The 14,006-nt window shown below is 39.5% G+C and overlaps 1 protein-coding gene across 1 annotated transcript in view; it reads right to left on the reverse strand.

Annotated features, from left to right (window-relative positions):
• Positions 1-14,006, reverse strand: part of ABCA13 (ATP binding cassette subfamily A member 13) — a 368,570-nt gene that overhangs the window by 120,803 nt on the left and 233,761 nt on the right. Inside the window, 2 exon segments of the mRNA XM_019537509.1 lie at positions 5,209-5,317; positions 12,934-13,021. Coding sequence (XP_019393054.1) covers positions 5,209-5,317; positions 12,934-13,021 — 197 coding nt within the window.

The raw sequence follows: 14,006 nt of genomic DNA on the forward strand, positions 1-14,006 counted from the left end.
GCCCTGCCCTGCTTTTTCCTACCCCCACCTGCCCTCCGTACCCCTGATTCCTTTTCTGCCCAGCCCCATCCCCTGCCTGCCCCCGCCACAAGGTCCCAGATCCCTTTTCTGCCCATCCCCATCCCCTGCCTGCCCTCCAGGCTCCCCCAATCCCTGTCCCACCCAGCCCCACTCCCCGGTTGCCCCCCAAGCCCTCTGATCCCTTTCCTGCCTGGCCCTAATCCCCCACCTGCCCTCCCAGACAGCACAGGTGCTGGCTCCAGGCTCTAGAACCCCCAACTGCAGATCTAGGAGGAGTCAGGCAGGGTTATTTTGCCCCAAGTGACACAATTTGCTCTGCAACAAGGTGCACATTCAAGCACGTGTGCTGAGGCAAAAAGCCTCAGCTGAAAATTTGCACCTCTCCTATTTTAGCTGCTGCAAGCACATATGCTTGCATGTGTGTACACGTGCGCCCATTGTGTGCCACAATAGGTAGGTAAGATTGGTGGCTCCTGCAGATCCACAAGATGTATCCTCTGCCCCTGCACACACTGGAGTAGACAGGCAAAGGTTATACACAGTGCTGACCAAGGTACCCCATCCTTGAGATTCAAGTGGCAGCCGCAGAGTAGCTCCCGTTACTCCATGACCTGGAAAGAAAGAATGACCTCAAGGACTGTCCCAACACACAGCTCTGGGATGGGCCTGGGCTGTGGGACACAAACAATTCTGTAATCAAGTGGCATATTCTTCACTGACAGATGACAACTGACAGCTGAGCTATTGTAGCACAGCAGCTGCATGAGCATAACACCACTAATATTTCTCTGCCTGAATACAAATCATTTAAAAGTAATTTGAAATGCCTCCCAGTCTTAAAAATAACACAGAATCATTTTGATAGGAACAAGGGACACCTAGATGCCTCAACTTCCATAGCCACACTTGTACATTGGTTGTCCCAGAAAAAAACTGCACACACACACACACACACACACACACACACAAGGTATGCCATTACTATTATTTGTGCAGCTCTACTGAATTCATCAGGTGCAAATAAGAACAGAGTTGGACAGAAAATATGCAACTATCAGTACAGTCAAGTCTCAGGGATGAGATACAAGTAGGAAAACAACTATACCACTGCATTTGTGGCACAGATAAATTACATTAAATTAATGAATAACAGGAAACTATGTCCTTCGTGACATGATGGAGATTAATGAACTTAAAAACAAAAACCAAGTGCCAGAGCATATTTCTCTAAGGGAAAATCCCCCTCTCCCTTCCTTTCCTGCAACTAAAAGCACCTTTGCAATTATAGCTTTGAAGAAAAGGAAAGGGAAGAGTATTTCTACAGTAACATCACTGGAAACAGCACCAGACTAAGACTAGAGACAATTATAGAATTCTTGTATACTATTTTGCAATATACACTCAAAAAAGATAAGCAAAAGCTGCCTCCCTTTGTGGGTGGCATAAAACACTATTTTCTGCTGGCCCACTTACCTCCACCAGCCCTTTGCCCATAACCAGATATAGTTAAGCATTTACCACTGCTGGAGGGGGCAAGTCCAGTCCGTCTTTATGCACATCTACTGTCTGTCAGCAAGCCAGCCAATCCTTTAAGCATGCTGTGTGGAGATCAGTTGGGAGTATGGGGCTGGAGGAGGGAAGGAGGAGTACAGAGGTTCCCATCAGAATGTGGCCAGGTATGGTTGGACACCCCCTGATTCCTGATACCTTCTGCTAGACTTTGATATCATGGGATTTGTCCAGTAACATTCCACTCAAGGGGACTTCATTTCTACACATGAAATCACTGAAATCTTAAAGTTAACTACATCATATAGACATTAGGGTGCTCCTTCTCCTTTATTGGTGTATATATCAAATGGAAAGAATTATGAAACTAAGGTTAAGCTTTCAGTAAAGGAAGGAGTCTCAAAGAATTTTACATTTTCTTCATGGCTTTTTTTCATCTCTCTTCTTGATATTTTTCTCTCACAGTATATAATCTGATTGGGCATTACAAGTAAACTGCAGTACCCAGATGAAATTTCCCTTGCCCACCCTGATATATAATGCACAGTGCCCAGACAGCCAACCTAGCAGCACCCTCTCCAAGAGGCAGGACAGTAGTGGCAGTATATGTAACCTATGAGGTAAAATAATCTGGTTCAAGGTGACAGATCCCATATAAAGGGATAGAAAATAGCATAGTTCCTATTTTGACTGCACCAGGGCTAAGCAGCAGAACCTCTAGGGTTCTGTGTGAATGACAGCATAAATGCCAGTCACTAAAGGAGATAAGTTACAATCATTTCTTTTATAGGTTCCACTTAGAGAGCATCTATATTTAGGTTGGATAAGACTTTCTGAAAATCTTGCAGGATGTTTTTGTTTAATGAGACACAGCTATTTGCAACTTTTATTAAACACTCTAAATAAAGCATTTCATTAACAGTAGCTCATCAATAAGTGACATTTTATTTTTTTCCCCACTACCCAAACAGTGATAACAAGGCCCCTGACAGGACTACTTAGCAAGACCCCAGATGAATAGATTTAAAGCTAAGCTTTTCAAAGATGACCAAGGACCTGCATAATTGCTCTACAGGAATTAGGTGGCATCTCCATTAAGGCTCTTAGAAGAAACCTACTTCAAATAAAGAAATAACTGAAGATAAAATATTAGCCTTACACCAAGACTCTTAATTTAAGGGATAAAGTGAGTGATGATCCTAGTACAAAGATGACAACAGGTGGCAACACAACAACTGAATCCCCAATACAGATTCCTGATCTAGGTGCTGCCACAGGAAAGCTTCCTGGCTACCAAATAACAGAACACAATGTGGACACCATTATTTTCCTTTCTACTATGGCCATGAACTTCTAGGGCAGGGAGTTTTTTACTTTAAATTTGTTTGCTTAGTATATTTTGGGAACCGCTGTAAAACAACTATTTTTCTCATTTTAACACTATAACGTTTTCAACCCTCAGCCAAAACCATTTTTTCCTCTTATTTTATCATTCCCTTTGATATTATTTAATGTTATAGTTGTGTTATCCAATTCTGTAGAGGCAACATGCACAAAAGACAATTTATAAGACAAAAATATATTTTATGCATTGAATTAAGTGCCAGCCAGAGCACTCATGTAGAGCTGTGCTGAAACCCAGCATAACATTTTTCCTTTGGTGTTGAACTTTCCCCACCAATAAATTATTGCTTTAATGTTTAACATTAAAAAATTCACCATCATGCTCTTTCAATGAATTTATAATCCAAGGTAAGCAGCAATTGCTATAATCGCTTTATTATACCAGCTGTGAATGAAAATTAAGTTTATTTCCTTTCCAGGGAGATAGGTTGGTAAGTTCTTTCCACAAGAAAAACATGCATATCTAAGCATGTTATGGAGGTTAGGCACTGCTGTCCCCAACAATGATGTAGAGAGGCAATGCTGTATTGCAGTTAGTGAAATACTCTTTCCCCACCATATCAGAACAGACCACTGAATTACCAATGCCACTACCCCTTCACATTTGAATTTGGTAGTCTTCTGCGCCTTTGTCATAAATTAGCCACAAAAAAACCTTTCCTTTTGTATCTGTATATCAACTTACATTTTTAAAACATCCACTCAAATTGCCCAAATATCTCAAAACACTTCATAAAACTAATAAATTCTCACTGGGAAAGTTCTCTCACAAGGGTTGGATATTTGATATTCACAAATTTGAACAACAAAGAACCATACTGCCTTTTGGAGGTGAACGAGGCCAGGCTACCGCTGCCATTTTGATGCTCCTCAGTGTTCTTATGCACATAAACCACTTCAAAGCTAGTGAACAGACAGCTAGCATACCCTAAAAAATTGGGCGGAGAGTTGTGAATCACATTCATGGGCCAAGGTGCTAAAATTCTACATAAGATGTACTTTAGTTGCCCACATGCTTTTCTGAATCTGTCCACGCTCACCCTGTCCACTCTGCCCTTGGATGGTCCAATATTTTCCTTGACAATTTATAAGAGCAGATCAAAAGCACTAGTCATCTTGACAGTAAAAGGCTACCTTCTGAAAAAGCAAAATACAGCATTAATGCAAAGGAGGATTACAGAGCTGTGCTTTCAAGACATCTAAACTAGCTTCCTAAAAGCCTTTCAACAATACACCAGCATATTCCTTGCACGTAGACACTCAGTCTCTAATTGAAATCATACAAGGCAAAAAGAAAGCAACAAATAACTGACAGTCTTCAAATTTAATATTCCAAATAGCATTTTGACCACTGCTTTTTAAAAACCACTTTGTATATATCTACCTTATCTGACAGGTAAAGCACGCACCAATTCTGATTTTGCCAGGAGCACATGTTTATATGCCCTTTCCTGCTGCTATCACATTTTAATCCCTTTCTAACTTTCTGCCTACAAAATAGTACTTAGCATTTTCTGCCCACCAAAAAGAATCATAAATTGTATTGTGTAGCACTCACCTCAAATTCCAGGCAGAATGCAAGGAAAGATGCACCTTAAAGACTAACTAAACCAGAAATTCATAAGCTTTCATGATACCAAGCTCACTTCATCAGATGCTGTGAAGTGATCATGAGCTCACAAAATCTTATGCACATCTCTGCCTTGTACTCTGGCTGATTTCAGAATAATGCAGCTAACTACCTCTCTCTCTGCTTAAATGCCAAGATATACTGCTTTGAATTTACCACCTCTCCTGATCTAAAACACTATAAAGCTACTTTAATCCATTGGACACTTTGTATTGCCCTCTCTATCCATAGCTTGAAGAATGCTTTCCAAATCTCACTGGGCATTTGCAGATATGGCCTACAGTTATCATATATATAAGGCTTTCATCCCAGTCAGGAATCTCATGGGGTTAAACATATATACACATATACAAATGGATATCTCAAAAGACTGAGACATCCAGTGCTAGCAGAATGCATAATACAAACACCATGTACCATTATTTATCAACTATAGCTAGACCTATTTGACCAAAAACTTTTGATAGATTTTTTAAATTATTTTTTCCATCAGAATATTGCAATTCAACCTCTAGGTTTAAGAAAGATCAGTCCAATTTTTCACACTACTATTTAATGTCAACAGAGGAAATCAATTTTTGTTTTAAATCAGTAGTGTTAGAAAGAAATGAATGAATTCAAACAAGGATTTTGAACATTATTACCATATTGTCTCCAGTCCACGTTAGAAGGCAAATTCATCCACAGAATAAGGTTGTTCAATTGATTTAAGTATGATGGCAGTGAATGGAACCCTTTCTGGTTGTACCACACCTGAGAAAGAAAACAGAGATATTAAAAACAAAAAGACAGCCTCAACAGGAACCCCAAGTTCAAAATATCCCTAGATCTGAAAGAATTTCAGAGCCAAGATGAAGTAAAAGGAGAGCAGCTAGATGCTACTCTAAGGAGCCACAAGCTTCTGCAGGTCATGGGAATCTGCTGTAGACCTCAAGGTTATAAATATAGGTAGGGATTGCAGGAATGTTATTAGGGGGAACAAAATTTCACTGGGAAGTCTGTCATTATGGGCAAATGTTAACTACCCATAAATATATACGCTGGAGAGGAAACACTTCTAATATTAGTAGGGCCTTAGTATTTCTGGATGTAATAGCTAGGAGAAGAGGCATGGAGAAATAGTGATTTGTCTGACCTGAGTAGGAGGCAAGATCAAGTTTTAGAACAAGTGTTAAAGAAAACATCAATTAAAGATATGGAGATAAAGGAAAAATGCATGTTTTTTCCCCAAAGGTAGATGACCACAGACTAACTTAATGTTTCTTTGATAAGAAAACTGATTTTTTTTCTGGACAATGAATAAGGAGTAAATCTAATCTATCTAGATTTCATTGAAATGTTTGATATAGTGCCACATCAGAAATTATTAGTTGAGCTGTAGAAGACAGAGATTAATACAAGATCCATAAGGTGGGCACGGAACCAGCTATTGTGGAGATAACCCTTGCTGCTGACAAGGAAACTGCTGGTTGGAGGAAGATTACTTAACAGAGTTCCCCAAGAATTGGTCATGGCACTGGAATTATTTTTTTATTTTCATATATTTTTATTTTTGTATTTTATGTATGTGCAATAAAATTTGCTGTGGAAGCAAGTTTGTGTGGTAATGTCAATACAGAAAAGAATCAGAATATTATGCAGAAAAATGGATGCCATTGAGGGCTGTGATGAAATGTAATTGTACAAAATGTGAAGTCATATGCTATGGACTAAGCATCTCTGCTACAAAGCTGGGAGTTGGAAAAAATAAAGAGAAATCAGATCTGTTGCTATTAGTCAATTATGGGATGATAATAAGATACCAATCTAAGCAGCTTGTGAAAAAGCCAAATATCTTCCAATAATTTATCATTTGAGGTATTTCCAAGACAAGGAAGGATCCTTTCTATTTTGCAATAGTGATCTCTTTGTGAGATCTCTTTTTGAATACTTTGTGTATTATTACATACAACCCACAAACCCCACACCCCCTCCATCACATATACCCCCCATAAACCCCCACACACATTTCCAACACCCCACACCTGCCAGCCAACCCCCCCCCCACAAATGCCAACTCTCCACATACACACATACCCCCAACACACTCCCCCATACCCTCTCGCACACACAATATAGAGTATGACTATTCTGAGCTATTACACAATCGCACTTTGGAAATGCATGTAAATAAGGACAAAATATTTCTTGAAATAAAATTAAAATATGTTATAATAGATGTTTAATTTTTCATATATTATTTGGTTTTTTCCATGTCCAAGATGGCAAAGCTCCCCCTCCCAAAAGGAGTACTTCTGGGAGAAATGGGAGGGATTACCAGTGGCAAAAGTCAGGGGTAAAAGGAGGAACTTCTAGTCCCAAGATGATGACCAAGGGGGCAGTACACCTGTCAAGGGGTGGGGCTACCCTTGTGGCCCTCAACAGATCACCAAAACCTGTTAAGTGGCTCTCCAGCCAAAGTAACTCCCCACCATTGGACTAAAACAAGAGATCACCTAGGCCTCTGCTTCTTCAAGCATCTATCTCAGCCTAGCTTCATCATTCTTGGCCCATTCCAGTATGAATCTTATGTTACCATTTGTCCCAATGTGCAGAATTGTCAGTAGATTTTTCCTCAGTCTTAAGATCATATTCAGTCTCTGGTACACATCTCATATCTGCTCTTAGCGAACAGCACAGCCTCTCTGTCTGGATCCGCTCTAGTGGCAGCATGTCAATTATTCTTTATTAAGAATAAACATAGACCTGCCTCTTCCCAGTATCAGTGTTCATTCGTTCCCTTCCATTCTTCCTTTTGCCTGCAATTTATTCTGCCTTATGTCCTCCTTCAGCCTCCTGTACATCATCCACATTGGGATCCAGTCCACAATTATTTGCACCACCTCTTTCTCTCCTCCCATAGTGCCAGCTACTTCTCTCTTCTTCCTAGCCATCTTATCTTCTCTATCTGACTGTTTCTCCTCTGAATTCTTCAGTGTAGCAAACTTGTTCCTAAATTCTAATTCTTTCAGTAGCTGGTTTTATCGCACCCACACAGCCTCCTTTTCCTTCCTTTCCATCATGTTTTCAAATCCCCATCATCCATCAACTCTCCCACACTATACCTCTGATCCTTGGATCTTCTCCTTCCACAAGCCCTATCACACAATACTTCCTATGTAACTATCTTCCCTCATGTACCCATTCAAGGATAATATACACCCCACTGATTCTACTTCCCTTCAGTCTTTGGATCACCTTCCCTGATTTCTCAGTAGCCATGACCATCTGCTCTTATTAGTCCCCATGTGAAAAAGAGACATCACTCCCAAACTTCCATCAATTAAGTCCCATGTTTAAGTCTCAGTCTGAGATCTTACAACTTCCAATGCACTTCATACATATTCTCCAAAACTCTCACATGACATTTCTGTCCATAAGTGTGTGGAATACTGCATAAAACCTTCCTTTAAAGCCATCAGCACCCTTGGTGACTAAAGCATGGAGAGAGAAAAGACCTCAGCTTTCCAAAAACAACAACAAGAACACACATTGAAGAAGTAATTTTAAGAATTCTATACTTCCTGGTCCCCTGTGCAATGAGGCACCAGAGCAAAACAAAGACTGTACTAGCCACAATCCCATTTCTTCTTCTAGCTGTTCTGTTCAGATCGCCTCAAATACAGAAGTTAAATGCACATAATGAAAACCATTGCAATTATATGCATTGTATAGAAAAAAGAGGCAATTAAAAAAACAATAATGCAAAATTCTGCTGACACATTCTCAGTTCATTGGAGACCAGGGAGAGGTCTCACTAAGTATTCACAAAATATCCCAGGAATTTCATAATGCAACCAAGATTCTAAAGGAAAGCATAAAATCTGACAATATAGCATTGTCTGTAACAACACAGTTGGGTGTCCTGAACAATAATCAGAATCAAAGCATTCTTCCTCCAAGACTGGGACAAAATTGTGTAAGTCAGACCATCAGGAACTAGCCAAAATTAAAGAAAGATATTTATTCATTTATAATTTGGCAAAAGTGAAAAGAAAGTCCTTGATGGTATTATCTTCATCAGCAGATACATCTGGCTCTTTTTCAAAAGCCTAACATCTTATTCTGAACAAGTGACCACAAAAATAAAGACAGTGCACTTGGTTCCATTCAAAACATTTGCCGAGCTGCTGGAAAAACCACTTCTACCTGGTCACTAATTCTGGGGAGAGAGGACAAGGAGGAAGGAATCCACACTTAACAGATCCATCTTTCTCTATCCCAGGGTCAGGAAGAAGTATCCAGGCAATAGCAGAACCTAACCACAAATAGAAAGCTCCATCAAACAGCTATGGCATTGGGCTAAGACTGTAGTTCTGGACTCAGCCCCAGTGTAGCCATGTCTATGTCTACCTGACTTTCTGTGTAGTGGTGGGTAAGTTGCTTAATTGACCTCGTGTCTCAGTTCCCCATTTTTATGACAGGTTATTTCTATAGTATTGCATCAGACAATGAGGCTTTCTGATACAGCTACTGATGAACATTCTCTAAATATCACCAGGAAGAGCAACAGCTTGAGACACCTTAAGGCACTGTTTCTCAACCAGGGTGCCACAGCATCCTGGGGTGCTGCAACATCCTTCTAAGAGTGCTGTTGGGTACAACACAATATAAGTTGTGTAAATACTTACATGAGTCACAAGAGAAACTTGGAGATTTTGCATAGGACTCCATAGTGTCAAAACATTCTGACCTGTTGTGGTCTTTCTGCATTCTTTATAACGGAAGACTTATATTATTTTTCCATAGTCAAGAAACAAGTGAAAGCTAAGAGCTGGCATTTCCCATGGGGTGCCTTGTGTCTAATCAGAGGTACTTTGGGTCAAAATTTTAAGAATCACTGTTTTAAGGACAGATGTCTTCTTGCCGGGGATATAATTTATTTTATTATATCAAGCATATCAAGCATGGATCTCCTTTCATATCTAGGAGAGATCTTAATAGAGTCAGTGCCCCAACAATAATGTTATTAGCATCCATACCCTCCTTTAAATGAAGTGGTCTTAGATTTCTGAATCTATGTGGCTTATTAAAACTTCTCTTCCTACAACTGAGTAAACATCATTCAAATGGACTTCCTTTTAGTTCACTGCCTTTGAGCAGAGCAATGACAAATTCCTGGTGTTAATAAAGTAACATTGTTAATTTGCCCAATTTTATCTTCAAATCCTAGTCAGGCAAATTATTCCACAGTAGAGATTTTTTTTAGTTAAAAAAACAAAACCTAGTACAGAGGCCACCAGCTTGGTCTCTACTCTGTTTTTAGTGTTTTAAATACCCTATAAATTTGCCATTAATAAGATACCTGGAAGCAAGTTATTCTTCCAGCTTGGATTACTGACCTACAGCTTGTAATGAATATAGAGAAGCCAAAGGAACAAATTGCCTTCCTGCATGCAACCTGGCTTCCTAAAATCTTCTAGGAGCAGATACATTAAATTTGATATCTATATGATCACCTAGTGCATTTCTATAACACTTCATAGCCCACATTATCAAATGCAGCTGAGGAACACACTCCTCCAACACAGAAAAAGGGAGGAGCCAAGGAGGACCTGTTGAGTTCAGCTACGTGCCTGTGCAGTGGTGGGCCTCTCCAAATGTCAGAAGTCTGTATTTTCAATCAGACATTCCTGGCAGTTTTGTCACATGAGTGGAAGCTGATGAAGCAGGTAAGGTGTTAGACACCTTTAATGTTTTAACTAGATATTTTTAATCTGAAGTGACAAGTTAGATGGTTGGTGCACTCTGCAGTGGGAAACAGTATGTGAGGATTCAGAGGTTTCCTACAGTGATATGAATTGTGCAGTAAGTCTCTTCAAATGCAAATTTCACATTTTCTTTCATAAGAGGCAATGTTAATGGTATATTCACTGTCTTGTGAACAGGCCTGAAAGGTCAAAGTAAAAGACTGGCCATTAATTACTGAAAGGTTAATGCAATAATTTGACACTGCAACAGTCGAAAGCCACTTCCAGGAGGTATTTTAGATAACACAATGCCCTTTATAAATCTAGTGCACTGTTGTGTTTGGCTCTGAAATATGAAGCTTACTCACTAACAATATAACTATAATTTATCCTGATACTGATGGCAGGTGGAGTATGTGCCAAAGACATTTTTAAAAAGACCCTCACAAGAGCCTCGGAGGAAGCATGTCAAAACAAGAATTTAAAATGATTGAAGACACATGGGAGAAAAACAGTAGTAAGAAAAACAACAATGTATTACAACCCTCTCTAGACTTGGGTGCCTAATTAAGAATTGATTAAAAATCAGAGGTTCAAATCAGAGGAGAGATTGAAGCAAGTTCATCTTGCAGAAAAGGCGCTTATAGAGGGACATGATAGCAGTCTTCAAATACTTGAAGGGTTGCCATAAAGAGGAAGAACACCTTTCCTCTCTTGCTGCAGACCAATGGCTTGTAGTTGTAGCCAAGTTAAGTTTAGATTGAATATCAGGAAACTACACAGCAGTTTAGGTTGAATATCAGGAAACTTTTTCAGTGGTAGAACAGTGAGACAGTGGAATAAACTGCCTAGGGAAGTTGCAGACTCTCCTCCACCGGAGGTGTTCAACCAGAGGTTGAATAGCTACTGGTCAGGGATGATCTAGCTGTAGCTATGCCTGTGTTTTACTATGGAATTTCCCCCGCTTCTGGGTTTTCCTAGTTGCCCCCTCTCCACCTTTCTGTTATACGTGTAAGGGTGTTTTTAAGCCTCTCTCAGAGTCACTAGACATTGGCTTCAGTCAAGGCTTAGGATTTTGACTGGGGTGTGCCAATGCTCCTATTGAGACTTAAAGCCAGAGGTTCCTGGCTAGAGCATCTTCCCCACCTGCTCAGGGTCAGACCAATTGCCTACCTGGGGTCAGGAAGGAATGTTACCCTACGGTTACCCTATGGTTAGACTGGTATGAGTTTTTGCCTTCCTCTGCAGCTGGGGGCATGGCCCTCTACCTGCGTTCCTTTGCGCATGTATTAACAATTTTTTCTATAAGCAAGACGTTGGCTGCTTTGGCCCCCCCTTCTTTACCTAAGACAGATTAGGATGTTATGTTTCATGTTGTAAGGCTTGATGGTAGTTTTAAAAACAGTTTAGATTATGAATTTGTATAGGATGGTTAGTTAGAGATTATTCTGCCTAAGCAGGGAATTGGACTAGATGACCTCTGGAGGTCCCTTCCTGCCCTGCTTCTTTAGAGAAGAAAAATAAAAAAGCTAAAAGAAGTTTGTGAGATAAAAAGGGACCAGAAAAACCTTAAATAAACATGCTTGATAGTCAAAACAAAATGGTACAGGTTACAGCTGACTCTGCAAGTGCACATTGATTTTGAAAAACAAAGCATGAGATAATGGTATCCACATCCCTTTTTAACTCAGCTCCCTATTAAAGTGGTAGACAAGGGGGTAATTTTGGATAAACTGTTCCAACTCTACCTCATTTGCAAGAAATAATAATATCTATTTCTATTCTTCTAAGTCAGGTGACCCTGCTGAGGAAATAAAATTAACTACCCACTCCCACTCTGCTTGCATCAATCCCAGAAATGAGGTGGTGAGTCTGCCTGCCTTGAGGGACTCAATTCCTGGGTTTCCAGTATGTCCAAGTGCACTAGCTTGGAGAGCTTCCAGGTCATCTTCACTGCCTCATTTTAGGGCTCATCTACTCCGAACAGGAGCAGTTCATTGGGGCCTATTTCCATGGAGGCATGACTGAACACTGCTGTCATAGTGTTTAGACATAACCATTGTGTAATCTTAAGCAAGGTACATGAACCCCTCAATTTCTCCATTTAAAGGGGAACTATAAAGGGATTCAGGAGCACCGTATTAGTGGAAAGTGTTATTCATTATGCAATTGTGATAGTTACCCTAGACATTCAAAACTTTACTTTTTAAAGCTATGAAATTGATGCATAAGAATAAAAATAGCAAAGAACATTATTTCTCATGAGAATGGCATAACCATCCATAATAATTCATTTGAACAAAATTCAATGAACTTAAGTCAATTCTGAAATTGATTTTTAGTAAAAGCAGAAAGTATACAAAGGAAGATTTAGGCTGATTACCAGGACAAGTCTTAAAAGTAAGCTCAGTTATATTCTGAAATACTTTCAAAAGGGCAGTTATAGAAACCTTGTCATCTGAGTTATTTACGACCGATATATGCAAATTAGAGGAAGATAGCTGTATGCAAGAAACTTGGACAGAAGACCTTGAATACATTCCTTATTTCTAACTACAAATATTCAGTTATATTATTGTTTCTTATTTGTTAAGCACTAAGGATCTTGGAATCCATGGTAAATATAGAAGTGCACCTTACCTTAGCCAAAGGTTTAGAGTTTGTCCAATTTGGTTTGACACCTTGAAGTTCAGGGTGTATTTTCACTCCAAATGTCCAACCTCCATATCTAGTAATATAAAACAATGCAATAGTAAATTATCTGTCAGCTGCTTGCCTTTGTTAGCATCGTGAAAAATTACTTTTTGCAACACAGAAAGACAAATCTTTATGATTATTCTTTACATGTCAAGCTGAAAGTGTAGCTCATCCTCACATAATCAGCATATTTCTACTTGAAATGGAACCTAATTTATAACTTATAATCAAGTGATTATTATGCACTTTAAAACAAAGGAAGTTCCTTTAAACTCCACTGATAAAACCTATATTTTCAGAAAGCATAATTATGCTGCTAAGATGGTTTGGATTTTTACAAAATGTATTTTACCACGCAATTATTTCCAAGGCCAAAATGTATTTTAATGAATCATTCATCCTAAAAACGTACCTTGAACTTGTAAATTGAAGTTAAAATCAAATTCCATTTCACAGATGGGAGAGGGGGGTGTGGCGGGGGGTGGTACACACACACACAACACGCACTTCCTTCTGTTCAGTAAAATTACACTTGCTCAAATTTTTCCAATTATGTCACTGGGTTTTTGGTTGTAGCTGTGTTGGTCTAAGGACATAGGCAGACAAAGTACTTTGAGCAGATGTGATATCTTTTATAGACCAACTGAGCAGCTGGAAAAAGTTCTCAGCAAGCTTTGAAGTGCAGTCACCCTTCTCCAGGCATAGGGAGTCTCTGCTGACCAGAGACTCCTCAAAGTACCTTGCCTGAAGTTATGTCACCTATTCACTGCGGAGGTCCAAAGGGATCAGAGGAGGACTGAATTAAAACAGGCATCATGGACTCATTCTTCATACCCATGTTCCTGGTGTCATGCAGTTATATCAGGACCTCAGTTTTTTTCCCCTGTGAAAAAGGTGCCTAGCCCTCATGGTTGCAAAGAAAATTTGAAATGTGACCTAAGTATAAGTAATGTACCAATATTTGCCTGACTCTGCAAACAGCCTGAAACAGTAGTGCTAAAAAACCTTAATTGCCC

This window comes from Crocodylus porosus, unplaced genomic scaffold, assembly GCF_001723895.1.
Source record: "Crocodylus porosus isolate Cpor-Errol unplaced genomic scaffold, CroPor_comp1, whole genome shotgun sequence".
Taxonomy (NCBI): domain Eukaryota; kingdom Metazoa; phylum Chordata; order Crocodylia; family Crocodylidae; genus Crocodylus; species Crocodylus porosus.